General features: G+C 38.4%; 4 protein-coding genes across 7 annotated transcripts; 2 read left to right on the top strand and 2 right to left on the bottom strand.

Annotated features, from left to right (window-relative positions):
- Nucleotides 1-2,106: 2,106 nt before the first annotated feature.
- LOC137942456 (transcription factor bHLH140) lies at nt 2,107-12,008 on the top strand. 4 transcript variants are annotated; one of them, XM_068788107.1, is made up of 7 exons: nt 2,107-2,215; nt 2,294-2,409; nt 3,412-4,295; nt 5,177-5,828; nt 5,906-6,076; nt 9,395-9,427; nt 9,583-10,025. In XM_068788107.1, the coding sequence occupies exons 1-7, from the start codon at nt 2,185-2,187 to the stop codon at nt 9,640-9,642; spliced, it is 1,947 nt and encodes a 648-aa protein (XP_068644208.1). In that variant the 5' UTR covers nt 2,107-2,184; the 3' UTR covers nt 9,643-10,025. The 4 variants fall into 4 exon arrangements, with proteins under 4 accessions (XP_068644208.1, XP_068644205.1, XP_068644207.1 ...); XM_068788104.1 differs by lacking the exons at nt 9,395-9,427; nt 9,583-10,025 and adding an exon at nt 11,562-12,008 and having other exon boundaries at nt 2,297-2,409; XM_068788106.1 differs by lacking the exons at nt 9,395-9,427; nt 9,583-10,025 and adding an exon at nt 11,580-12,008.
- A 1,603-nt stretch (nt 12,009-13,611) lies between these two features.
- LOC137942455 (pyruvate decarboxylase 1-like) lies at nt 13,612-16,834 on the top strand. The gene is made up of 5 exons (XM_068788102.1): nt 13,612-14,567; nt 15,208-15,858; nt 15,968-16,085; nt 16,202-16,390; nt 16,490-16,834. The coding sequence occupies exons 1-5, from the start codon at nt 13,879-13,881 to the stop codon at nt 16,658-16,660; spliced, it is 1,818 nt and encodes a 605-aa protein (XP_068644203.1). The 5' UTR covers nt 13,612-13,878; the 3' UTR covers nt 16,661-16,834.
- Nucleotides 16,835-21,473: 4,639 nt separating this feature from the next.
- LOC137943084 (transcription factor MYB77-like) lies at nt 21,474-22,223 on the bottom strand. The gene has a single exon (XM_068788778.1). It carries the CDS (start codon nt 22,221-22,223, stop codon nt 21,474-21,476), a length of 750 nt encoding a protein of 249 aa, XP_068644879.1.
- Nucleotides 22,224-25,200: 2,977 nt separating this feature from the next.
- On the bottom strand, nt 25,201-26,813 carry LOC137943083 (transcription factor bHLH30-like). Its single transcript, XM_068788777.1, has 2 exons — nt 26,541-26,813; nt 25,201-25,644 (listed from the first exon to the last, which is right to left on the bottom strand). Exons 1-2 carry the CDS (start codon nt 26,811-26,813, stop codon nt 25,201-25,203), a joined length of 717 nt encoding a protein of 238 aa, XP_068644878.1.
- Nucleotides 26,814-27,488: the final 675 nt, after the last annotated feature.

The following is a 27,488-nucleotide window of genomic DNA, read 5'->3' as shown; positions in this document are numbered from 1 at the left end:
CTACAATCTTATACTGTTCACATGGCAGCTTGGTGGATCTGGGTGGTTAACTTGATCATCGGATTAATGGAGTCATGAAGGATCTATTGTAGGGCTATAGATGAAGGGTCATTATCAGGAGACAACACCACCGCCCATCTCTGAAATTGAGGGGAAAAAAATCAACGATGACATCTCTTGGGAGAAAAAATAAATGATGGAGATGGTTAGGAAGAAGGAAGATTGAGAAAACATGAAATATTTACTTAGTTGTTGGTAATCCTGTAACAGGGAAGGCATCATTTGATGTTTTTGTGTGGCTGAAGCTATCAGGAGAAACATGACAAAAAGCACCAAGGACTTGACTGTTACTGACACTAAAGCAGATTCTGAATCTACAAAAGAAAAGCAAAAGGGATACATAGTTGAACACCTACAGCGACTTTGCTGGAAGCAAATTTAAAAACAGAATGAACTACAGGCAGGTTCTGTTAATGCCAAGCCTTGGAGCTTAAGTCATGAAATTGAAACTGAAAAGGGTTTAAGGACTTTTAAGGCCATTTGGGGAAAGATTTGCAACTCCAAGGTAAAGTGGATACTCTCCACTTTTCTTCTGCAAAATGAAGGTTTTTTCTTAAATTGATGAAGGGAGCTTAGAAGCTTAATGGAATCCAAAATTTGCATTTATGATCTTTAAACTCACTCTCTGGTATTAAAAGGACAGACAGAAAAAATCCAAAGTTTTTATTCTCCTCATGATGGTCAGGAAACAAGGAATGAAGAGAAAGCTGAATAGTCTTACAGGCACGAACGTGGGTAGCCTCATCTGAAAGTGAAGACTAGCCTGAACTGTAAAGCCCGTAGCGCGCTTCCTTTAAAGGTCTCTAATGACTCTAATCTCTTACAGAGAATTCTGGTTCTGGTTATAATAGGAAAAGGACATTCGAGTCACAGTTCACACGAAAGGAATATTAATAAAGTAGGGAAGGAACAATGCCCTGGAGGGTACGCTAGGATGCTGGGTCAGTTAATTATGGTGCCATGAGGAGAAGGGAATAGAGGGCAGCCGCATTGGAGAGAAGTGGTTGGCTAAAAAATCCTTTATTAGATATACTTGTTATTGCTTTGTTATTATATTTTGAGCACTAGAGGTTTACTTTATTCATGAATTATATGATTTTGTGTAGATAGATTTCGAATATATGAATTTTAAGTTTACTTAAATTGAACAAGATTCCATACTTGGTTTTTAGCCGTTGAATCTAACTCTTCCTTCATGACATCATTTCATAATGTGGATTTATTTCCATTCACACCTTGTGAAAACGTAATAGGATCATCTTGAAGATCTTCTTAATGGTACTTCAACATTTTTAGGTCGAGAATGTTGAATAACTGGATCTATAAGAATATTCTTTAACTATTAGTTATTATTTTCAAATCAAGTCCTAAATTATCTTGAAACACAACCAATCTATGTGAAGATATATGAGTATATTGAGAACTGCAAGTATCCTTTTTCCTATGTATCTATCATAATATTTACTACCCTTATCCGACTTCAAGATTTTAATGTATTTGCCTAATTGTTTCTCTACTTCTGTTTTATAGACTTTAAAAGCATATAGTGTCTCACTTTTATCATAAATCAAACAAAGATACATAGAACTTGTATAATTATCAATAGAAATATTTTTGACCATTAAAACTTGCATTATAAGGACTTAAAATATCAATGTGTATAATTTCTAAAACATAAAAAATCTTAAGGTAAAGACATTTGTTGCAAAAATTCTATAATAGGGCACTCTCCTGTAATCATGAATTGTGGGTCACAACATATCCACTACACTATTCTTATAAGTAGCTACATATAAAAAAATATTAAGAATATCCTAAAATGACTAGTGAAAATTATATCAACCTATCCGTGAGCAATGACCCTAGCCTTAATTGATGCCTGTGTTGGTGTCAACCCTGTTACCCCATTCTTGCCTATCCTTACACAACATCCAATATTTTCCTTTCTTAGGCCTATGGACTATGCTTGAAGTACCTTAGCCTATGGAACCCATGGGGCCATAGCCCATTACCAACTTAACAAAGCGCTTGATCGCTGATGCCGTTCAAGCGGGAGTTGGGAATGTAAACGAGCGTCTCGGAGAGCTTGAAGAGGTCTCCGGTCTGCTTTGTGACTGCACGAAAATGGAGGGAGAATCCGGGCAGCCGTCGAAAGGTACACGTTTGGCTTTTTTTTTGTTTCGTCTCTTCTCCGTCACACTTGTGGTTTGATGGGTTTTCAACGGTTTCGCAGAAGAGAGCAGAAAGGTAATTGTCCTAATGCTGGTGGGTCCGCCTGGCAGCGGCAAGACCACCTTCTGCAACGATGTCATGAGGAGCGCTCGCCGTCCGTGGGTTCGAGTCTGTCAGGTCTCTTTCTATTACTGATTATGAAAGTTTACTCGCCACTTAATTTCAAGACCAGTTAGAAGTCTGCGAGCGACGTTCTGCTGGCTTAACTGATTTTAGGTTTAGCTTCTGAATTTGTGTCCATGCCAAATGTGGGAAATTACTCTTTTCATTGATGTTTTAGTTCTGACGCCTCTGTTTCATCTAGAATTAGTATAGTCGGACTTGTCCTTCAAATGTTCAAGTATTTCAGTGCTGAGTCCAAAATGGTCCATAACAATCATTTGTTGTTTAGTCCAAAGAAATATTTTTTTCTTTCTTTCTTTCTGCCCTGGGAGTTAATATTCAAATCATCCTACTTTCAATCGTCGTGCAGTGCCATACTTATGTTTGTGCCTAAAGAATTGTACGAGTTTTTTTTTTTTAATTGAAAAAAAAGAAGTGATTTATAGGTTTCTTACATGGGCGAGCTTTGGTGTATTTCTTGTTCTTTGGATTGCCTTGGTCCGGAGAATTGACATTGTACCATGTGTGTTACATGCTTTCCAAGTTTTCTGAAGTTTGTGCTGTTTTATTGTTTTCGATAGTTTGGGGGTAATTGCTTTGTATAAATTAAGTCTGATTGAAATTGGTTATTTTCAAGAGATGTATTACTAAAACTATTTTTTAGTCTAAAAGGTGATCGTGCTGTAAGCTTCTTTCAATCATTCCCTCTGGATTAATTTTCCTTGGACGCTAAATATCAATTGCTTAACCTTAATATCACTCAGGCTTCTCTGCATGTCTGGTGCAATTTCTTTATAGTTATTGGGAGAAAATATAGGTGTCTCATGTTTGTAGTTTTAAATATTTACCTGTTCTTAAATTTCTTGCTTTCTTTCTTAAGTTTCTTATTTTCATGCCTTTGGATTTATAATAGTCATGCTACCTGTACTTTATCAAAAAATGATATCTCAAGAACTTGCTTTATGAGGGCATGTAATTCAATGCAAATTAGCTTCAAAATAATTAATATGTGTCCAGGACACCATAGCAAATGGCAAGGCAGGAACGAAGTCACAGTGCTTGAAGAGTGCAACTGAAGCATTGAAGGATGGGAAAAGTGTGTTTATTGATAGATGCAACTTAGAGCAAGAACAACGCATTGACTTTGTGAAGCTTGGTGGTTCCCTTGTTGATGTGCATGCCTTGGTACTTGACCTTCCAGCAAAATTATGCATTTCCCGATCAGTAAAGAGGACTGGGCATGAAGGAAATTTGCAAGGTGGTAGAGCTGCTGCAGTTGTTAACAGAATGTTACAAAAGAAAGAATTACCTAAGTTAGCTGAAGGTTTCTCCAGAATTACATTTTGCCAAAATGAAAGTGATGTTCAAATTGCTGTTAATGTGTATAGTGAATTGGGCCCACAGGATAATCTTCCATCTGGTTGTTTTGGACAAAAAAAATCTGATTCAAAAGTTCAGCTTGGTATAATGAGGTTTCTGAAGAAAGTAGAAAACCCCGATAAAATAGCACCTGAAAATGCTTTTGTGGTTGAAAAAATTTCTGATAATGAAGTCACTGAAGGGAAAGAGGAGTTGGAGAGAAATTTGGGCCCTGAAATTTCCTCAAGTGATGTTCCCACGTTAGCTTTCCCATCTATATCTACAGCAGATTTTCAGTTCAACCATGAAAAGGCATCTGTAATTATTGTGGAGGAAGTTGAGAAGTTTCTAAACAAGGTAAAAAACGTCAGACTTGTTCTAGTGGACTTAACACATGCATCACATATGTTGTCCTTGGTCAGGTCTAAAGCTGCAAAAATAAATCTGGATTCTAACAAGTTCTTCATGCTCGTGGGAGATATAACTCGTCTCTACTCAGAAAAAGGTTTAAGGTGTACTGTGATAGCTAATGCTGCTAACTGGTGAGTGTTTTTCTTCTTGGAATATACTGGATGAGTACTTTAAAACATTTCAATTGTGATTCATTTTAAAAGTTAAGAGGGATTTGTTCTTCCTGGACCTGTTATATTATTTTTTGTTCCCTTGGTTTTACTTGTTCTCTTTTGTGGGTTAAGGGGATGTTACAATCTTCAGGAGCTAATTCTTGGGATACAACATATGTGAGGCACCCTCTGTCTCATCTAATCTTATGAACTGATGATAAAATAACATTTGATTTCTTATAAGAGTAAAAAAATTGGTTGAAGAAGTAAAAAATTCACTCACATGAGTCAAATTCTGGAACATAAGGGCAATTATGGCACTCAAAATTCCCTAACTGGTACTTGACCAAAAAGTTGTACCTTTTCTAGATTACAATAGGTTGAAGGAAGCGATTTAGTCTGTGATTGTTTTATAAAAACGTCGTGAGAAATGGACCTTCTCAGAAAAAAAGATGATTCTTGTTTCCCTGTCATCAATGATATGAAGTCATGATTAACTGGTGTAAATTTGTAATCACTATGCTCATGAGTTCTTGAATGACAGTGATGACTGAACTTAAACTTGCAACTACATTGTCCTACATGTGTGCTCATAAATCAATGAAAGAGCTTTAAGCTACTGATGTTTCCATGAGATGGACTGATCTACCATCGTTCTAGAACTAGGTCTTGATAACTATGTTCTGGACTATATGTGTGCCTCTTTCTCATTCTGTACTGCTTGCTTTTGGACTATATTCGATACATAATGATACCCTTCAAGAGTCTTGATTCTCTTAAGTATATTACAGAAATAGTAGTTACATAAGCACATTTCCTCTTACATTTCCTTATCTTTTGAACTGATTTGTCCAATGCAGGCGGTTGAAAGCTGGGGGAGGTGGAGTAAATGCTGCTATATTCAGTGCTGCTGGCCAAGCACTGGAGAGTGCAACCAGGGAATGTGCTGGTACTCTTAGCCCTGGGAGAAGTGTCATTGTCCCTCTTCCTCCATCTTCTCCTCTTTATGAACGAGAAGGTGTGACACATGTCATACACGTACTTGGACCAAACATGAATCCTCAAAGGCCAAATTTCCTACATAATGACTATGCAAAAGGCTGCAAGATTCTCCATGAGTCTTACTCATCACTTTTTGAAAATTTTGGATCTATAGTAAGTTCCAAGTTAGCCACGCAGAAAGAAAAGCCAGAGTATGGGCTCCAATTATCGGACTTGCATGATGATTGTGCTGGTAGAAAACCTAATGATCATATTCCAAATAGTGAGCAGAAGAGTAAACGAGAAGGTTGCTATCAATCAGAAAGTAACAAGAAATGCAAGGGAACCTCATCTGCATCGGTGCAGAAGGGTTTCACTTCTAATACGTCAGAAACAGCTGAGAGTACAAAGAAATCATGGGGCTCATGGACACAAGTTCTTTATGATACTGCCATGCACCCAGATAGTCATAAAAATGGTGTTATTGAAATATCCAATGATACTGTTGTGCTAAATGACCTTTATCCTAAAGTATGATCCCCTTTCAAACTTTTCCCAGTTTGATTTTTTGAATTGACCGTATTGCAAGATAATGCTTCTTTATGCAGGCCAAAAAGCATCTTCTGGTATTAACAAGAGTGAATGGTCTAGATCATCTAGCTGATGTTCGCAAAGAACACCTTCACTTGCTAAAGACAATGCACGCAGTTGCGCTTAAATGGGCTAAAGAGTTGGTTTCAGCTGATGCATCATTGGTCTTTCGACTGGGATATCATTCCGTGAGTCTTGTTAACCTTTTCTTTTTTTTTATAAATTCATCCTGCTTGGTATTATTCCTATGCATACTTTTTTTCCTCTTTCTCTGCCCTAAAGATACTGTTAGATACAATGTAATAGGGTAGTTTGTTCATTTCAAATAGTCTGATTATATCAGGGAGAGTACCAGTAACTTCAGGAAGTTTGTAATTTGTCTATGGTTCAATTTTCACAACTTTCAGACTTGTATCAATGGAGATAAGGTGTACTTGTATGAGAGAGAGGCTTTCCTCTCAACTCACTTAAGTTAATAATGAGTGATATGGGGCTCAAGCTTTCCCTCTAATCCAGAGGTTATGCTCCTCTCCAAATCCCTTTCTTCTTCTTCTCTTTACCTCCTCTCACTCTCAACTCTCTTTTCACACAATATTTTACAATGTATCAAAGCAATCGGTCCTGATTGCAAGCCACTAAAGCATCCTCTCTCCTTCTATTATATACAACATCATCTCAGCAAAGGGAGTTTCCAGGTTTGGTCTTGACTGGTATTAAAAAAATTGCTTTTTTGTTCTCTTTCTCTGCCATAACCCTAGGGTTGATGATTTTTACTGCTAGTTTAGTAGTTCTATGCCTGATTAGTGCCCCAAGAGGGTCTTTTACTTGGGATTCTAGCATTCTTATTGTGCGCAGACTTCAATACTGTCTACTTTTCCTGCATCATCCTCTGAGAGGCTGATGTAAGCCCTGATTTTGTGAAATTTGGTGATTTTTGGCTGGAAATTTCTATGGCAAGTTTGCTTATATACTATTGGGTGTTCATGCTGTTATTTGACGAAACCCTAATTTTAGTTAGTGGGCTCACTTGGTGTGCACAATTACGCAGGTTTTGTGAAATCTTAATTGGTGATTTACTTTTATCTATGGTTGACTCTGGTGAAATTATTACTCCCCTCAAGAGACGTTACGAGCTCAGAAGGGAAAAATCAATATTTATTACCTTAGAAAGATTGAATGGACACAACTATTTGAGTTGGTCCAAATCTGTTTGAATCTATGTTAAGGCCAAAAGAAAGTCAAAGTTTATTAGAGATGATCCTCCTGTACCCCTTAGAAATGATGTGGTCAAGGAATGACTTAGTTGCTGAACAGTATGGGCTTGAGATTAAGAGCTCAGATTATTGATTGTGAAACAACTAAGTAGATGTGGATGTTGGGATCACTATATGCACATGAGAGTAATTTGCCTTGGTTTTACGAATTGTATGCCAGACTATTCAGTCTTAAGAGGGAGGAGAGAACTGTCAGAAATTATTATAGTGAACTGCAAGGCATACTACAAGATATCAACATGTTCCACCCATTCACATCGAAAGCAACAAGGACAACTTCATGTTGCAAAATTTCTAGATAGGTTGAGACCAGATTTTGACGCAGTCAGGGTTTAGATGATGTTACGTTGCTCTCCACAGCTTTTAATAGAGTTATGTAGGCCGAGACCACAATTATGTCCAAAGGAAACAAGGATAATTAGAATGTTAGTGCATCTGCATTTCCTTTGGTCAAACTGAGTCTGCTTGAGGCCGTGAAGGTAGTATTCAAGGCGCAAGGGTAAAGATGGTTCCGGTAGAGGACGAGCCGGAATGATGGAAAAGGTGATAGAAAGTGTGTTCACTATGGACGCACCAACCACTTCTCTAACAAGTGTTGGGTTAAATTTGGCTGGTCTACTTGAGCGAACTCATTGACTCATGAAAATATTGAGCCCTTGATTGGACATGTGGTTGATATTTTACTAGGAGCATTAGATAAAATGCAACAACTGGCTGAACACATGGTTCAACTTGCCTCTATTTCAGTACCTTCCTCTTCAGCATCTGTTGCACAACCTCCACTTCCTACAGCTACTCTTGTGAGCTTAAGTATGTCTGCTCTACATGTGCATCCTGGGTCTTCTTGGTTAATTGACTCAAGAGTATCTACTCATATGTTAGGTATGTCTTATTTGTTTATTGGTCTGAGGGAGTCTTCACTAGTTAAGTATATTACACTTGTTGATGGGTCCATGTCTCTTGTTCAAGGAGTAGGTTATTTCACACTTTCCTCGTTTATGCTCCTTAAATTTGTGTTATTTGTTCCAAGTTCCCTCATAATTTGTTGTCTATTAGTCAACTCACTAAATCTTTGAACTATTGTGTAACTTTTTATCCTTATGATGAGGAAGATGATTGGTTCTGTGCGTGAGAGAGGAGGACTATACCACTTGGAAGGCTCATCACATATTTATCCACCTGCCCTTTATGCTGCAGTTTCACCCTTCTAGTGGCTTCTACTACTTGGTCATCCTTCTCCAACGAAGTTGATCCAACTATTTCCTAAACCTAAACTTCCGTCAAGTTTATCTTTTCAATGTGAGTCCTATGAATCGGGCAAGTATCATCGAAGTGTTTTACCATTGAGTCAGTCGAAAAGTAGAAAGTTGTTTGAAATTATTCATTCTGATGTATGGGAACCATGTCCAGTTCCTAGTATTTTTGGCTATAAATATTCTTTTTCTTTTATTAATGTCTTTAGTGACACTAGCTGGGTGTATCTCCTAGAAGAGAAGCCTAAAGTATTTGATGTATTTCAAACTATTTATAATGAAATAAATACCCAATTTGGTGCATCTCTCTAGATTCTTCTACTCGATAATGGGTTGGAATTCATGAATCATAAGTTTACTACATTTTGTCAGCATCATGATATACTTTACTAGTCATCTTGTGTTTTTACTCCACAACAAAATGGAGTAGCAGAGCATAAAAATAGGCATTTAGTAGCTCAAACAATGCTTTTGCATATGCGTGTACTTATTGAGGAGATGTTGTACTTGCCAAATGTTTTCTTATTTAACGGAATGTCTTCATCTGTACTTGGGGGATCAAATTCCTCTTTAGGTGTTGAATTCTTTTGTTATGTTGATTCCACTGTTACCTCGTTTTTTTTTTTTTTTTTTGTACTTTTTGCCCATGTTTTTAGTACTTCTACAAATAAACTATCACCACGTGCAGTCAAGTGTCTTTTTCTTAGTTATTCTAGGAGACTGAAGGGATACAAATGTTTTTGTCCTTCTCTTAGGAAAACGTTTGTGTCTATTGATGCGACCCTCTTTGAGGATGTGCTTTTTTTCTCTACTTTTGATACGATGTCTCCTTCATCAGTCACAGTTCCAAGTGTTATTGGTCCTGCACTTGTGGAAGATATCTTTAGTCCACCAGTCTATTACTGTAGAAAAACCCTTGTAGGTCTATTAGCGAAGGTGACATGGTCGACAATGAGCCACGATTCCCTCTTTCTTGCAGGTTCCAACATCCTCTTCATCTGTAGATCTTGAGGTAACTGATTTACATCTTCTTATTGTTCTTTGTAAAGGAGTTTGTTTACAATTCTTCATCTCTTGTCCCATTATGTCTCTTTTTATTCCTTAGTTGCACAGTACAAGCAGTTTGCTTTGTCATTGTCTTCTTGTACTATTCCTTGTTCTGTGCAGGATGCTCTTCTGTCTCTCTCCCGTGGAAGCATGCTATGGATGTTGAGATGGAGGCGTTGACTGATAGACGTACGTGGAGTGTATGTAATGTTCCTTCATGTGCAACAGTTGTGGCATGTTGTTAGGTATACATAGTTAAACACAAAACAAAGGGATCTATTGAGCGTTATAAAGCTCGTTTAATGGCTAAAGGGTATACTCAGACGTATAGAATTGATGTATTTGAGACATTCTCCCAGTTGTATGGTTGACATTTGTTCGTGTACTTGTATCCATTGTTATGAACCAAAATTAGCCACTCTTTCAGTTTCACATTAAGAGTGCCTTCTTGTATAGCAATTTAACAGAAAAGGTTTATATGGAGCAAACTCATGGGTATGTTGCTCAGGGGGAGAGGGAAAAGGTATACAAATTGAAGAATGCAATTTATGAGCTAAAACAAAGCCTAGGGCATGGTTTGAGAGATTCAGCCAAGTAGTAATGTCCTTTGGTTTTTCGTGGAGTCATTGTGATCATTCATTATTTGTCATGAAGAGGTCATTTGGGATTGCAGTTCTTCTTATAGATGTTGATGATATCATTGTGTTAGGTAGTGATGTGCAAGGTATTGAAAAAGTAAAACAGATATTGGGTAAACATTTCTAGACTAAAGACTTGGGCTCCCTGAAATATTTCATTGGGATAGAAGTTGCAAGAAGTAAAGCTAGTATTGTGTTAATTATGTTACAGACATGCTAAAGGATTATGGTTTACTGTGTGCAAAGCCTATAGAGACACCCATAGAAATTGAAAATGATCTTCATGATGAGCACAATGAATACTCGAGGATGAAACCGTATTTCGTAGACTAGTTGGAAAATTGTCATTGTCACGAACCAGATATATCATTTTCAATTTATATACTAATCCAATTCATGGAACACCCACACAAAGTTCATTTAAAGGCTACTCGAAGAATACTGATATATTTAAATGGGTGACTTGGAAAGAGAAAGGTGACTGTTTTTTAAATCTCACAATCATCTAAAACATAGAAGTTTTCTCTGAACTGTGCTAGTTCCAAGCTTGATAGGAAGTCTATTATTGGGTATTGTATCTTAGTGGGAGGAAACCTAGTAAGCTTGGAAAAACAAGAAACAGAATTTAGTGGCCTGGTTTACTACTGAAGTTGAGTATAGAGCTTTAGCTCATATAGTCAGTGAGCTGAAGTGGGTGAAACCAGTTCTTCAAGAATTGAGTCTATAGATTGATGCGCAGATGACAATGTAATTGTGTTAACCAGGCTGTCATTTTTATTGATAGCAACCTATTATTTTATGAGAAGACTAAACACATTAAAGTGGACTGTTATTTTCTTCAAGATGCAGTGATGAAAAAGGAAGTTGCTATTTCTTATGTTCGGTAATGTGATCAAGTCGGTGATGTCTTCACTAAAGCCTTGGGTAGGCGTGAGTTTGGGACATTTTATAACAGGTTGGCACTACTAGATGTATATGCTTCAGTTTGAGGGGGAGTTTTACATATAATGTAAAAAGGTAGTTTGGTTATTTCACATAGTTTTATAATAACAGGGAGAGTACCAGTAACTTCAGAAAGTTTTTAATTGTATATGGTCCAATTTTCACAACTTTTGGATATGTATTTATGGAGATATAACGTATAAATGAGGGGTAGAGAGGTTTTTTCCTCTCAATTGAGGGATAGGAGGCTCAAGCTTTCCCTCTAATCCAGAGCTTACGCTCTTCTCCAAACCCTGCTCTTCTTCTTCTCTTAACCTCCTCTCACTCTCAACTCTTGTTTTTTCCTCAATATTCACTTTGATTTTATGGTTGAGTTAGTTGTGTCAACCAAGTGAATGTTTAGATTGGCTCTTTGGAATCTACTTTCATTATTGAATTAGCTCCACCAGTGTATATACTGTTGGCGAAGACTTGTAATGTGGTTTTGTCAACCAAAACCTGCTTTACCAACACTTGCAGGTTCCTTCAATGCGACAGCTGCATCTTCATGTCATAAGCCAAGACTTTGATTCCACGCACTTGAAGAACAAGAAGCATTGGAACTCTTTCAACACTGGCTTCTTCCGTGACTCCCTTGATGTAATTGAAGAAATGGAAAGCTGTGGCCAAGTGACATTGAATGATGAGAAATTGCTGTCTACGGAGTTGAGGTGTCATCGGTGCCGAAGTGCTCATCCAAACATTCCTCGCCTCAAAGCTCACATTGTTAAATGTCAAACTCCTTTTCTGGCTTCATTGCTGCAGAATGGGCGTCTGGTTACAGGAACAACATGAGCAGCGCTTGACACCATTGTAGATAGTCTTACCTCTTCTTCGCAAAATTGTCTTGGGATGACAAAGAGCTTTTGTAATCTTTCTTCTTTCAACATTGCACTTGACTTGTGAAATAGGATCATTTATATGTGAATGAAGTCTCATAAGCAAATTAAATCAAAGCATCCCAACCATAACACGGTCTGGTATAATAAAGAAAAATGCAATTTCAAATTATAAGCCATCTAAGGTCCTATAGTTTTCTCAAATAAGGAAAATGATTCATCTCAATCTTACACTAAGATAATTGAATAAATCTAGGCGTCATAGCACGAAACGTACGAATATTTAACCTTTTATAGTGATCATCTAGCTGACAAGGAGGCTGTCACTTGGAACTGGAGCGAAGCTTTCCGTTTTTTTTTTTATTGTCCATTTGTTATGGTGCTGGAGTTGACACTCGACAGACAAGTGCCAGATGCATTCCGTGTCCAAACCACAAAACTAGCGGCTTCCAAGTTCCAGATTCTCGTCTCCCGGATTCCATCGAATCGGCAATGTATTCTTACCTAAACCTGAAACTGACGGCGGTGACGACTGTAGAATTGGATCATGCTGGAGAGGGCAGAGAAAATAATATATTCATGCATGCATTCTTTAATTAAAGCCTAGAAGACCCAAAACAATGGCGAGCAAACCACGCCAAACGTGATAAAGACGGAATTAAAGCGTAGAAGCCACAATGAAATGAATTTCTCTGGTATTACTTAGTTCATTAAATAATAACGTTAGTATAAAATAAATTACATTGAAGTGGGATTATACCACTTCATTCTCCTTCTCGACCTCTGTAGTAGAGCACAAGAGGCCGAGCCTCTCGCCGCGCCCCCTCCCCCCTCTCAATTCATTTAAGTTCAACTTAATTTATCACTTCAATTCAAGTTCTTTGTGGACTAACCCCCCAAAGACGGAATTAAAACGTAGAAGACCCAAAACAATGGCGAGAAAACCACCCATAAGTGACAAAGATGGACTCAAATCGAAAATGATTGAATTAGAGACAAGACATAGAGTTGTAATCACTTTTACCTAATCATCTCTATTGTAATTTTATAAATATTATATAATTAATAATAATTATAATAATTATTATATTACATTTCTAAATTTAACATAGTATTAGAGCTCTCGACCAGCGGCTGCAACCTATCTCCCACCGTTATCTCTAGTCCGATTCCTCTCCTGTCAGAGCTACCGATTCTGGTCGCATAAACAGAGTCTCTCCCACTGAATCCAAACCCCAAGCCCCACCTCTACAGCACCAAACCCCTGGACTGACTCGTCAGCCGCCGCCGAAATTATTATTCTACATTTCTAAATTCTACGTAAGATATCAGCCGGAGATAGACAAGAACAGAAGAATCCGATTTTGAATGCTACTACATACACGTCCCCGCCTCTAATCACCACAGATGCCTCCCTAAATATCTAGCTCACCATCGTTGAGTGCTGTTGACCTTTCCAAGTCGGATCCCTAAACAATCGGACCCAAAACCCGGTTCCTAGACAAAACAAAGGCGAAGAAAACCGTCAACTTCTCCGCCGCTGCCGACATTCCGCGTGGTTTTTGTGGCTGCCTTTTTTAAGATTAATGGCACTGTTGGATGCTGTGAGACCAGAACCATCTCTGACCATGAGCGCCCATAGCACCCAACTTTCTAGCATCTTCAGAGAAGCTTGTCGAGGACCTAAAACCCTGCCCCAAGGAAGTAAACCAACATTCCTTCAAACAAAACCGCCCCTTGTTTCTTTCTCTTCCCACCTCCATTTCCAACTTTTTTTCTGGTTTTCTCTTTCTCTCGTCGCCTTATATAAAATGCGCCTTTCTCCTTTCCCTTCCTTATACTCTCCTTCAGTCACTCCATCAAACACTCGTTGACTTCAACATAAAACCTACTTCTCCTTTCCTTCTTTCTGAACTCTGATCTGCGTCTCCCCTCGTTTAGTGTCATACGCTCTCTGTATGGATACTAAGATCGGTAACAGCACTTTTGAGGTTTCCAAGACGGCAAGCAGCGACCTGGGTAACCTCCCCTCCGGCCCCACTGCCGCTGTCCACTGTTCCCCCTCCGTCATTGCTTCCCCGGAAGCCACCCTTGGTCGTCATCTCGCCCGCCGTCTCGTTCAGATCGGTGTTCGTGATGTTTTCGCTGTTCCAGGAGATTTTAATCTCACCCTTCTCGACCATCTCATCGCCGAGCCTGATCTCAACCTCGTTGGCTGCTGTAACGAGCTTAATGCAGGGTATGCCGCGGACGGATACGCACGGGCGAAAGGTGTTGGTGCCTGTGTCGTGACATTCACCGTCGGGGGGTTGAGTATCCTTAACGCGATTGCTGGGGCGTACAGTGAGAATCTTCCTCTGATATGTATCGTTGGTGGGCCGAACTCCAACGATTATGGGACCAGCAGAATTCTTCACCACACTATTGGATTACCTGATTTCACCCAGGAGTTGAGGTGCTTTCAGACCGTAACTTGTTATCAGGCGGTCGTCAACAATCTCGAGGACGCCCATGAGATGATCGATACGGCCGTCTCCACCGCCCTCAAGGAGAGCAAGCCCGTGTATATCAGTATCAGCTGTAATCTGCCGGCAATCCCTCATCCCACTTTTACCCGGGAGCCCGTGCCCTTCTGTATTTCACCCAGGTTAGTCTTTTTAAACTTTGATTACGGTTATCATTTTTTCTGTACGTGTTTGGTCGGTTTTTCTTGGAGTTGAGAGGGTTGTTGAATGTTAAATTATACATATTTACTTTTTAATTTGTTTTTTAATTTATATTACTTCTGTAACAATTAATCGAGAAGCTTAACTTCTCCTTTTTTGAGGATCTTTTCTCTCTGTCTTCAGCGATCAACTTGTGTTGCTGAGATTTGATCGAATGTGTGTTCTTTATATTTACGAATTAAGCAACCGCTTTATCGGAATTTACTCTGATTATGTACAACGTTCCCAGGAACCAAATAAAAAAAGTTGAAGTTTGATTGTGGAACAATTACTCATTTTGTTGATTCGAGGGCTTTGGTGGAGAATTAAATTCCTGGATTTCTTTTTTGTTTTTTTTTTCAAAATTTTCTTGATCGGATTTAGAGTTGCCCGATTCGTCTCTGCAATCTAATTTGATTTCTAGTTTCTACCCTGTATCTCCAGTATCTATTTTTGTGTTGCATATTCTTTTACTAAGATCAGATTTGCTATCCCAAAATTGCTCTTCTTTCGCGTCTCTTTTGTAACATCTTATCAGTCTCGTCGACGGTTAATGAAGTCAACTTCTCTCCGGTGGTGCAGGGTGAGCAACCAAATGGGTCTAGAAGCAGCAGTCGAAGCAGCTGCTGAGTTCTTAACCAAGGCAGTTAAACCCGTCTTAGTAGGGGGGCCCAAACTCCGTGTTGCAAAAGCAGGCAATGCCTTTCTTGAACTCGCCGAAGCCTCTGGCTATGCTGTAGCAGTGATGCCGTCGGCCAAAGGTTTAGTCCCAGAGACCCTGCCACGCTTCATTGGCACCTACTGGGGAGCTGTGAGTACTGCTTTCTGTGCTGAAATCGTGGAATCGGCGGATGCCTACCTCTTTGCCGGCCCCATCTTCAATGACTACAGCTCAGTAGGCTACTCTCTCCTTATCAAGAAGGAGAAGGCCATCATAGTGCAGCCTGAGCGGGTTGTGATCGGAAACGGGCCTGCATTTGGATGTGTTTTGATGAAGGACTTCCTTCAGGCCCTTGCAAAAAGGATCAAATGCAACACCACAGCATTTGAAAACTACCGCAGGATATTTGTTCCTCCCGGTGTCCCCCTGGAATCCAAGCCTAGGGAGTCCTTGAGAGTGAATGTGCTGTTCAAGCATATACAGGAGATGCTTACAGGTGAAACAGCCGTGATTGCCGAGACTGGGGACTCGTGGTTTAACTGCCAGAAGCTAAAATTACCAGATGGTTGTGGGTAAGTGAAAGTACTGAAAACAGAGACTGTTTTTTTCAGTTCGGTTCTTCCCTTTGCTAGCTTCTTGTGACTTGGTTATTCTAAGATGAGTAAGGTTTTCATGGTACAGATACGAGTTCCAAATGCAATATGGATCAATTGGTTGGTCTGTTGGGGCTACCCTTGGGTACGCCCAAGCTGCAAAGGATAAGCGGGTGATTGCTTGCATTGGTGATGGAAGCTTTCAGGTATTTGAATGCGAAAAACCCACTTTTCTCTTCTTATGCATTGCTTGTTAAGTTGCTTCTATTTGTAATCTTATATTAGTTTCTGATTTGGACTTCGTCTGTAAATGATTCTGCAGGTAACAGCCCAAGACGTGTCAACAATGCTTAGATGTGGACAGAACACCATCGTCTTCCTCATTAACAATGGTGGGTACACCATAGAGGTGGAAATCCATGACGGCCCCTACAATGTCATTAAGAATTGGGATTACACTGGACTAGTCGATGCCATCCATAACGGTGAAGGGAAGTGCTGGACCACCAAGGCGAGTTCTACTAAAAAAATTCTCTGTTACGTTTCCTCTTCTCCTTCATTTGATGATTCGGTTCCTTGACTTCGATACTCGTCTATGTCCGCAATTCAGGTTCAATACGAAGAGGAGCTTAAAGAAGCAATTGCTACAGCGACGGGCAAGAAGAAGGATTGCTTGTGCTTCATTGAGGTGATAGTGCACAAGGACGATACGAGTAAAGAGCTGCTGGAATGGGGTTCCAGAGTCTCCGCCGCAAATAGCAGGCCACCCAATCCTCAATAATTTTGGAGGGTCTTCTCTCGATAGTTTCCCACATGTTATGTGGTTCTGTATTTGCCCGTTGCAAGTTTTGCTTTTAAAATTCCCAACCGTTTTATACAATTTCTTGCATCTGATGTCCGTTTCAATACCTTGAGGCTTCTATGAGAATTCTAGCAATTTTTGCATTTGAAACAAAACCACATCGTAGATCACTTCTATGAGAATTCTAGCAATTTTGGGTTAATTGGGTAAGACCTTAACTAATCTATTGAAAATACACGGAGGGATCTGGATTAAAGAAATGGATGAAATTTGTCCTTAGTCTTCCCAGGAGAGGAATAAGTGGAGGTGTTCAGACTCTGGGAAAAGGGGAAGAGGAAAAGTGTAGGCGTGGAGGTGTCCAGACTCTGGGGAAGGGAAAGAGGAACCCGTGAAAACTTGACAAGAGAAAGCAGGGAAAATTTGCTTCCATGAAAAGGGAAAGAATTACCGACTTCCTGTGTGATTGAAATTTGAGGATGAGGATACACCAAAAAGTACATGAACTCTTCACAAGGCCATCGTGAAACCTGATCGCTGATGTAAATGAAACAGCAGAAAAGAAATTTGATTCCGTAAAGGGAATTTTAGGATATTACTTAATTTTTTTAACATAATAAAATAAATAACCAATTTTTTAATTTGCCCAACTTTGACCGGTCAATTACACATTTGTACACGTAGCCTTTTTTCTCCTGTCTTCTTTTTTTTATTGATTTATGTTATTTAGTAATTATTTTTTTAAATATTTATTTCTTGTTTGAAAAAATCTTACACATTTTATTTCATTACCTTCACTTTAATATAATAAAAAATATAAAATTAGATTATTAATTATTTAAAAAATATTTTCTAAATGTAATTAATACTTTATTTTACTTAATAGATTAATGTAATTATTTTACTTTAAGATATTATTTAATTTTATACAATATTTAGTAAAAAATAATTTATTTTTAAAATTTTTATTTGTTGGTACAAATATTCTACCTTCTATTTTATAATAAAAAACATTAAATTTGTATAATTAATTAAAAAATTATTCTTACTTATTTAACACCCTTTATTATCTATTTTAAATATATTTTTAATTAAAAAATTATTTAAAATTATTTTAGAGTTTAAAAATCTAATTTATTGATACACGTTTTATTACCTTATATTTTATATATTATAAAATAATTATTAATTTTTGAAAATATATTAGAATATTTATAATATATTAAAATATTTATAATACTTAATAAAATTTTAATTACTTAATATTTTAAAAGTATTAAAATATTTAATTTTAAAAAATTATAAATATTTTTTAATTTTTTTTAGAATATTTATGTGAAGATGTGGCATGATGACATGGCTTCTCGATGATGTGGCAGTGACACGTTGTAAGACTCCTAGGGTGCTGATGTGAGTGGTGACATGGCACCAAGTAATCAGTCAAAACTTATGTGTTTCATTTGACTGTACACATGTGCAGTTAATCGATCAAAGTACAAATAAGTTAAAAAGTTGGTTATTTGTGTTATTATATTAAAAAAATAATATATTAAAATTCCCATTTGTAAATTGTTGGGTCAAACTAAGAGAGGGTGCAATGAGTTATATTATTGTTATGTTAGGGTAAGAGGGGGTCAGGAATTGGTTGTGGGGTGGGGGGAACGGTTACTTGGGTTTTATTGTTATTCATGCACATCCGGAGCAGAATTTGAATGCTTAGGAGCCTGCAAAGCAAATGGAAACCTTCCAAGTCATTCAAAGACTTAAATTAACATGAATGGAAACCTTCCAAATCATTCAAAGACTTAAATTAACATGAATGTCTCTCTGCAAAAACATGCAAAGCAAACAAAATATGGATATTTGGTAAGTTATTTGGCTTCCAGTAACCCGTTCCTTGAAGTTTTGAACATATCATCAGTTGCGTCTACCTATTGTTGCCAATCTACATAAAGATAGAATGCACCTCTCATTCTCAACACTATTTTCCTTTGAGGGATTTAAACAAACATGGGATGTTACAAGGATAGTCCCACATATATTAGTGAGTATAAAGATCTTGTATGTATTAGTTGGGAAAAATGTTTCCTAAGTGACTAGTCATTTTGGGATAAGGCTTTCGACCCAATTTAACATGGTATAGGGGCCTCTACCCAAATTATCCACGTGCCTACACGTGAAGGGGAGTGTTAAAAGGATAGTCCCACATACATTAGTGAGTATAAAGATCTTCTATTTATTAGCTGGGAAAAAAATTTCCTAAGTGACTAGTCAATTTGGGATAAGGCCTTCAACCAAATTTTAATAAGTCATATATTAAAATTCCCTTTTGTAAATTGTTGGGTCAAATTAAGAGAGGGTGCAATGAGTTATATTATTGTTATGTTAGGGTAAGAGGGGGTCAGGAATTGGTTGTGGGGTGGGGGGAATGGTTACTTGGGTTTTATTGTTATTCATGCACATTCGGAGCAGAATTTGAATGCTTAGGAGCCTGCAAAGCAAATGGAAACCTTCCAAGTCATTCAAAGACTTAAATTACCATGAATGTCTCTACACAAAAACATGCAAAACAAACAAAAAATATTGATATTTGGTAAGTTATTTGGCTTCCAGTAACCCATTCCTTGAAGTTTTGAACATATCATCAGTTGCGTCCACCTATTGTTGCCAATCTACATAAAGACAGAATGCACCTCTCATTCTCAACACTATTTCCTTTTGAGGGATTTAAACAAACATGGGAGATGCAACTTTAAGTAAATGCCATATCATCAGCTGCGTGGACTTGTTGCTGCCTCTGTGTAAATACCGAATGTTTCTCTTAGCACTATTTCCCTTGAAGGGATTTAAACAAACATGGGAGAGGCAACTTTAAGTTAATGCGACCCGCTCTTGTCTTAAGCCGTAACCATGCCCTTTTAAACATCCATTTTAGAGGTAGATTGTTTGCAAAACTCTATACAAGAGAGAAATCAAGGGATATGAAAATTTTAAATAGTTTGCTCAATGGAGTTGCTGAAGCCGCACTAGTCTAAATACATAACTAAGTCAACTCGCAAGACACTGGTAGCTCGTTATGGAATACCTTCGAAAACCCAACCAAAACAGCAGGTAGAAACAGAGATAGGTGAGATCGCCCAAGCAATTGCAGTGGTGATCTGAAGTGGTAGAGCAAACTCTACACAACAACTCATCTTGTCGGGACACCTATTTGAACAAAAAAGTAAGAGAAAAATTGAAAATTACTAGCACAAAACAGAGGAAATACGACATCCGTCCAAACCATCTCGATTTGTTAGAGAAGACAAGATAATTGGAGTTGTAGGGAGTGGACGAGAGAGGAGGAGAGACTGAGAGGCGAAAGCGGCAATTTTTATGTCCCATATGTGCATCTCTTATTTTCCCCAAAAGAAGACGGGTGCCCGAAGGTCCGAAATTGTTTAACTTACCAAACTGGCTCACGAGCCCGCGAACTGAACCGTGGCTGGGGTCGAGTTCGGCTTGTGTAACTAAACGAACACAACCTAAAACTCGAATTCAGTTCGATTTTGGGATTGTTCGAGTTGAACTCGAACTGTTTATGAATCGGCTCAGTTCAATGTCACCCATAGATGGGGGTAAGGAACTAGCTATGGGGTGGGAGGAATGGTTACTTGGGTTTTATTGTTATTCAATTGAAGTAGGGACGGATTTTACTAAACCCAACTCGAACTAATTATATATAGATTAAAATTAAAATTATATTTATTTTTAAAAAACAAAAAAAATAAAAAAATTGAGAGATTTTTATTTATCTTTATGTATACAATATAATAATTCTTATATATATTTTAATATAATAATACAATATAATGGTAGATTAGGTCATATAACGAAGCATGAATGGGCTAGGGAAATTCGAGAATAGGGATTGGGTTGGGTTTGGAGTTGTGGGGATGACTTTTTGTAGGTTTTCCTTTTCCAAGGTTGGGTTATAAGGTCAGGTTCTCGGTAGGGTTCAAGTTTTCAAAAATCTAACATTACCCATCCCTAGTAACAAGCCAACCCAATTGTAGTGGCAAAGATGAAAAAAACACTGGATAAATCAAGTTGACCTATTCATGTTTTTTAAATGATCTTCTCATAAGATGACACACAAGGTATAATTAAAGAAGATGATGTATGTTTACTTATGTCTTTTCCTCTTAAGAACTTGTAGCCCTAAGGGTATTATAGTCATTGTAACCTCCTTTCATAAACTATAAATAGAGACTAAATCAAAGGGTGAATCATTAAGTCTCCCTTTCTCTCTCTCAAATTCACCCTTAAGCTTCTCTCTCAAAGTCTTCTCCCTTTCTCCTCTCCTTAGCGTCTCTCTCTCTCTCTCTCTTATTATCTCTTCTTCTTCCTCAACTCTTTCTTAGCCTTTACTCATAGATCCTAAATCCAACAACTTGCAAATCTAGTTGACCAGTTCATTTTCTTAAGGTCCACCCAATCATTTTTTCAAGTCAACACGATCCTCCTCTAGGTTGACCAAGATTACCCAATTGCATAACAAATGCAGCCTCTAAAGGTCAAATCGACTTCACTTGCCTAATACAGTCTAGCTCAAAGTTTGTACGCCAGAAACAAATAAATGGCGTCTAGTAATGGAGTTGGTTGAAGTCTACAATTCGAAAACTCCTTTAAACTGTATTCAATACGTAATCTTCTCGTTGATGTATCAAAAGGAAAACTGTACATTAGTTGAAGAAGGAAAGAGAACAACTAAAACACTCTATAGAGATCGGTCGTGATTCCTGCGTGATATTTCTCACCTCTGAGACTTACCGGCGTCCAGCGTGAAATTTAAATCATTCCCGACGGGGAGCAATATATTTATGTAACTCTGGACTTCCTTAGAAACCACCTCCTGCAACAGCTTCGTGAAAGACATCCCCTCCTCCAACTTCGTCCCCGTTTCTGTCTCCTCTTTGTTGGTATATCTTAACTCCTTCGAGATCATTCCATGCAATAAAGATGTCAAACTCTTCTCATCCTTGTCTGTTTCCTTCTCTTTCTCTATAGCCGGCGTATTCGCCTCCCCTGCCGGCAGTGTGCTCTCTCCCGGCAGCGACAACGTCAACATTGTCAACGGCTCCTCAAACCCACCATCTACTCTGTTCTCCTCCGTCGAAGGACTTTTCCTCTGCCGTTTCCAAGAATAGTCGGAGTCGGAGTCCGGCTCCGACTCCGTCACTCGCCTCCGCAGCTTGGAGTTCCAGTGGTTCTTGATGGCATTGTCTGTTCTTCCGGGAAGAAGCTTGGCGATGGCGGCCCATTTGTTGCCATGCTTAGCGTGCGCCGATATGATGATCTCATCCTCCCTCGGGAAGAAGGGGAGACGCTGCACGAAAGGACTCAACTGGTTGCACCACCGGAGTCGGCAAGACTTGCCCGACCTCCCCGGCACCCCCGCGCTTATCGCCGACCAGTTCCGCGGCCCATGCTGCTTCACCAGCTTCGTCAACAGCTCGTCCTCTTCAGGACTCCACGACCCCTTGACCCGTAGTCCCACTACCATAGTCTTCAACAAATAATTTACAGAAAGAGAGAAAAAAACAAAAAGAAAAGATCTCCCTTCAGTTTTTGCTCCCCAGAACTCATCTTTGCTTTGCTTTATATAGAACGTCAACCCGTCCGGCGTAAACCGAATCTGCTCACCAATAAAAAAACTGCCTTCTACTGCTCCAACTCGCGAGATCTTAACTAAAAAAACGGGTCGTAGAATAACTCACCTGCCAAAACCGATTTTCTTGTGAGAAATAAAAGTCGGTCGAAAGGGGGTTAAGTCGTTTAGTTAGATGTGGTGGTTAAGGAAACAAATTCTCCTTTAGGTGACGGTGAGTTTTGCAGAGATCACCGTCACCGTTCACCGTCGCTGTTGAGGTTGACGAGTTGAGACGGTTTCTGTTTCGGTGAGAGGCGTAATGAATGCCGACAATCGGCAGGAATTTGCTAATTCCGTCGTAAATCAAGGCCCTTAATGAGGTCTATTCCGTCACTTGATTTACCGACCGATGCACAATGGTAGCCGATGGATCGCGAATGACGTCGGTGGAATTCGAGTGAGCCGCTAGGATGCGTCGACGGAAGAATCTGATGAACTTATGATTCTAGAGTTCTTGGAGTGGTGAGGATTGTGTGAATGTGGGGAATGTGTCCTACATGTGTGACATCCTTCTTTCTTAATCTGACGATTCCATAATAGCAACAATTGCACCTTTAATTAGTTGAGAGTATGGAGGGTTATCCACGAGGAAAAGTCATTTTGTGCAAAATATATTTGAATCATCGTCTATCTCAGCCTTCCGATCAATCAATCGATTCGATCAACGATTATCGCAATGGTTTTTCGTGAAGGACCGTTTTATAGTTACATGACTTATACTAAAAATGAATTAATTTGTATAAATAATAGGTGTTTATATTTATACTAAAAGTAAATTATTTTTTTATAAATAATAAAAATAAGAAATAAGTGATCATGAGCTATTTTAAAGTTTTTTAGTTTTTTTCAGTTTCCTATTGATATTTAAAAAATTATTTTTCTATCTATTTTAATATTTCATAAAATTAATTAAGAGGATATTTTTTGTTCCTATACATGATATAAATGTGGATATTTTTTTATCCACGAAAAAAAATTATGACATTTTTTCTACACTTTTTTTATTGACCCAAACAAATCCTTGAAGAGAGGAACCACCATAGGAGTCGATCTTAGCCGTAAATAAGAGATAGGATCCATTACAATGGTTGATTTTTCGAAAGAAATTTGACCCTATGAGTTCATAGGATGTAGTAAGGTTCACTTTCTTGTATCAACACAAGAATAGAATGTGAGAATGACCTAAGAGAGGTCACTTGTAATAATTTCAAGTTATGCAACCATAGAAATATAAATAAAACTTGAATTTTCATATAGCAATATGAACAAGTAATCTTATTTCATGATATAATGTATGATAAATGTATTCTCTAATGTAAACATACCATAGCCACTAATAAGGTATTACTGTAGTACCCAAAAGGGGTGTTACTACCCCCAAACATCGAGATCGTAATATTTTAAATTTTTTATGATTAAGATTTTCTCTCAAGTTTCTATTTCTTTTCTTTTGTTCCCAAATTCCATCATTTTGTGAGAAAAAAATTATTAACAAAGAGAATTTTCTCAGTTAATGGTGATTTTCTCTTGTATTTGATTTTCTCTTAATGATTCTCTACTGCCAAACAATAGAAAATAATTTTTCCCCTTTTTTTTTCTTGTCTCTGGGTTCAAAACAAGGTCTAAAAGATAAATCCTAGAATAATTGAACAATTGAACATAAATAGAAGACTAACATAATTAAAAAACCTTTAACTGAGATTCTTCTGTGAGACAACCTCTTGTGAAACTCCTATAAGACTCCACCATATTGAAAGAAAACCAAATCTGATAGTTTTCTTTTTTAATCTACGTATTTCAATACTTGTTGTTTTAAACCTTTATTGAATACTTAATCTAAAGTTTGGTGAACATGAATAGAGTGTTTTAAGATCATATTTGATTGAACATTTACATTTTGAGTAGTTATGTGATTAACTACCATTTGAAATCACTACTGGTAACCCTGTCTATTTGAAATCGTTTCAAGTAATGCTTACAATTTGGGTAATAGTCTTGAATAGGTAAGACCGCCCTCACATAAAAGTGTTTAAGAGAAGTTGTTGTGGTTTAGTAGAAGTTAAAAAGTTGTATTTGCTTTTGTGTGAGTAGTGAGATCTTATGTAAGTATGCTATGTTAAAAATTCCTTTACATGTTTAGATCGGTGTGCCTAGTAAGCTACTGAAAATCTGTATATGGGTCTAAGCTTTTGTAGAATATTGAGCTACTGAAAAATCTCGTTGTAGGTCTAGCCTAATAAACCTTGTTAGTTGTTATAAATCTACGTAAAATTGTACTAGTTAGTTGGCATGTGTGGTCAATTAAGTAATGTAAGTCTCTGTGTTGGTGCAACATTGTAATTGGCGTTAGAGACGATTTGCTATAGATATCGTTAGACAACCCAAACTTAATAGAGCTTCAATGTGTTGAAACATCTTGGGGTTAGAGTCGCGATCGTCGAGCATAAAAAAAAATTGTGTGTATTTTTTATATAATTACTTCCTAATGTACCTTGATTAATGTGCATAAACATGAACTATAGAATTGGGATAGAACTTTAAATTAATTAAAAGGATAAATACACACATATACGAATAAGTAAATGAAGTTAACATTAAAAACAAAAGTTAACAAAGCTATCCACCAACCCCTCTCCCCCTTCTAGGTTTGTTCCTCACTGAAATCTAACAAACTAGTCTAAAAAACTTAAGTAGAATTATTGGAATAATCGAAAGATGACAGCATCCTTTTGCCCTCTTGGTGTAGTAAGTCGACACAGACGAGAGCGAGTCCCTCCGCCGTTCTGGGTTTGCTCGTCACCTTGACCTTAACAAACTGGACTGAAAATCTTTAGGTAGAATTGTTGGAATAACTGGAAGATGACAACATCCTTTGCCTCTTCGTGTAGTAAGTAGACACGGACGAGATATTTGATGAAATAACCCTTCCAAGAACGGCTTCCAGCGAGTCCCGAAGAGAGCTCAAACAGACACCATCTTCGCCGCTATTGCTGCAAAGGATGAAAACATTCCTCACCCTGCCTTCTATGGTGGTTACGTCCGCTCTGACTGTTCTGAGTCTCAGGTCATCCAGGACTCCGATCAGATCTGAGAACAGATCCGGCCGATCGTCGCAGCAGAGAGAGACCCTAAGACTTGGGTAGTTGTGGTTGAGCTCAACTGTGACTTCATCCATCTCTGTTGGGATTATGAAGCATTTATCAATCTCAGACGTTTTTTTCTTGAGATCCTTGACATGGTCGATGACTTTGGCCAGCAAAGAGGCTTTGTCTAGCTGCACGGGTAAGAGCTTGTATCAATTCATGGGTATTTTACCAGATTTAACAGTTCTGAAGCAAGTAGAATTCAGAGCCGATTTTGGGTGGATTTGGTCATTCAGAAAAGAAATATTTTCTAACCATGCAATGTCCGAGGTAGAAGACAAGCGATCAGTTTTCATTGGATGATATATAGTGCTGGCGGCCGGAATGGATCGATATGTTACGCTTGGGGATACTAAATAGAGCTGAACCACCCACTGCGTGTTCTTCAATACTAGTATTGAAACCGGAAGTGGTTGAAACAAATGGAGGAAGTGGAGTCGCAGTGACAGTTGAATAATTGACACGAAACAAACGCTAATCTTAGTAAATCGTTTAATAGGTTCATTAAAGGGGAGACATACTGGTGGAGAATTTTGGAAATCGGAGGTGGAGGCCTTGTCAATTCTCATGCTCACTTCTGCATAGTTTTTCCCTATGTCTCACCATGCACCTTAATTCACCTCCAACATTAAACAAATAAAGAGAACGAAGAGTTTAATTTTATCAATTGAGTTTAAGCTTCTGAGACTGAGATAATCTGAACAAATTAAAGCTGAAACAGTACAACGGGTTAAATTTTTTTGTTGTTCTTGCTTAATGGTTGTTCTTGAAATTACCCGGATGCTTCAACAGGGAAATCGTTCTTTAACGCATGTAGGTTGGGAGGAGGATTATGGGACTTGATTTTGATGGGCAGGATCGATATCAAATGGATCCAAAAAACCGAATCGTGTGTTGTCATGATCAAATTCGAGTCTGATCTACCGAGTAACTATCTAGTTCGGTTTAAGCATCAGGGAGTGCTTTGCTTTTGCTTTGCATGGCTTGCAAAATTCTGAAACACAGATAAAGGGAGATGCATCAGTACCTGGTTAGCACTAGGAATAAGACGCCTCAGAGTGGACAGATGCCCATTAATCCTCGCCCTTCGTCTCTTCTCCGCTTGGCTGTGGCTCTGAGAACTCGCCATGGTTCTGCCTTCCGAAACTCCATTCGCCGACGAAGAAGAAGATCCACAAAGAAGCTTAGACGTGTGGCCCTGAGAAGACAAAGAAGGAAAGTGAAAGGTGCCTTCGTGAAAAGAAGATAAATGGGTGAAATGCTCCTCTTGAAACCAGCTAGGATTCAAGCCTTTGTCCATCATCAGTCTCCACCATTAAAAAGGAAAACCACCTTAGTAGCTTTTTATTTTTTAAGGACACCCAACCGAGATTTGTGACTGCACAAATCTCTCTTTCTGCGATCTCCTATTCTTTACCCACTAAAGCCACACAGAGAGAGACAGAGAGACGCAATTCTTCTCTCTACTTTCCAATCATCGTCTTCTTCAAAGGCAACACGTTTCCTCAGGAAGAGAGATGCTTCTCCCATAAAGCAACAAAGCGAAGTTAGGAGGAGGTGCATCCCCTTTCTTCCCTGTGTGAAAGTGATGGGTAGATGAGTGGCCTTTTCACATCAACACATTATGAGTGAGAAGTGGCCTTATCCAGTAGTCACCTCAGGGCAATATTATTAGAGGGTTGTGGGGAATCAGTGGACAAGAGGCCAACGTGCCTCTTCCCTTTTGAGATATTCACAGATGTGTGGAGAGGAAGCATTTTTAGTACGTCTTTGGCTGCTGCATTCGATCTGTAAACCCATGATTCATTTACCAGTCCTTGTTAGTCTGCGAATCTCCATTTTACATCACTTACAAGATTCTACGGATCAATTACAGTTCTGTTTTGTTAGTAGGAGCTGCAGAGATTTTGCTTGATTAGTTCTGCAGATCCTCCTTCTTTTAGATATTCTTATGATAATTGATCTTCGTGTTGGA

This window comes from Aristolochia californica, unplaced genomic scaffold (assembly GCF_029961685.1).
Source record: "Aristolochia californica isolate CCGP_79_NKW_82.1479 unplaced genomic scaffold, dmAriCali1.0.hap1 SCAF_10, whole genome shotgun sequence".
In the NCBI taxonomy this organism is placed as follows: domain Eukaryota; kingdom Viridiplantae; phylum Streptophyta; class Magnoliopsida; order Piperales; family Aristolochiaceae; genus Aristolochia; species Aristolochia californica.
This window is presented reverse-complemented; position numbering and strand designations above follow the sequence as displayed.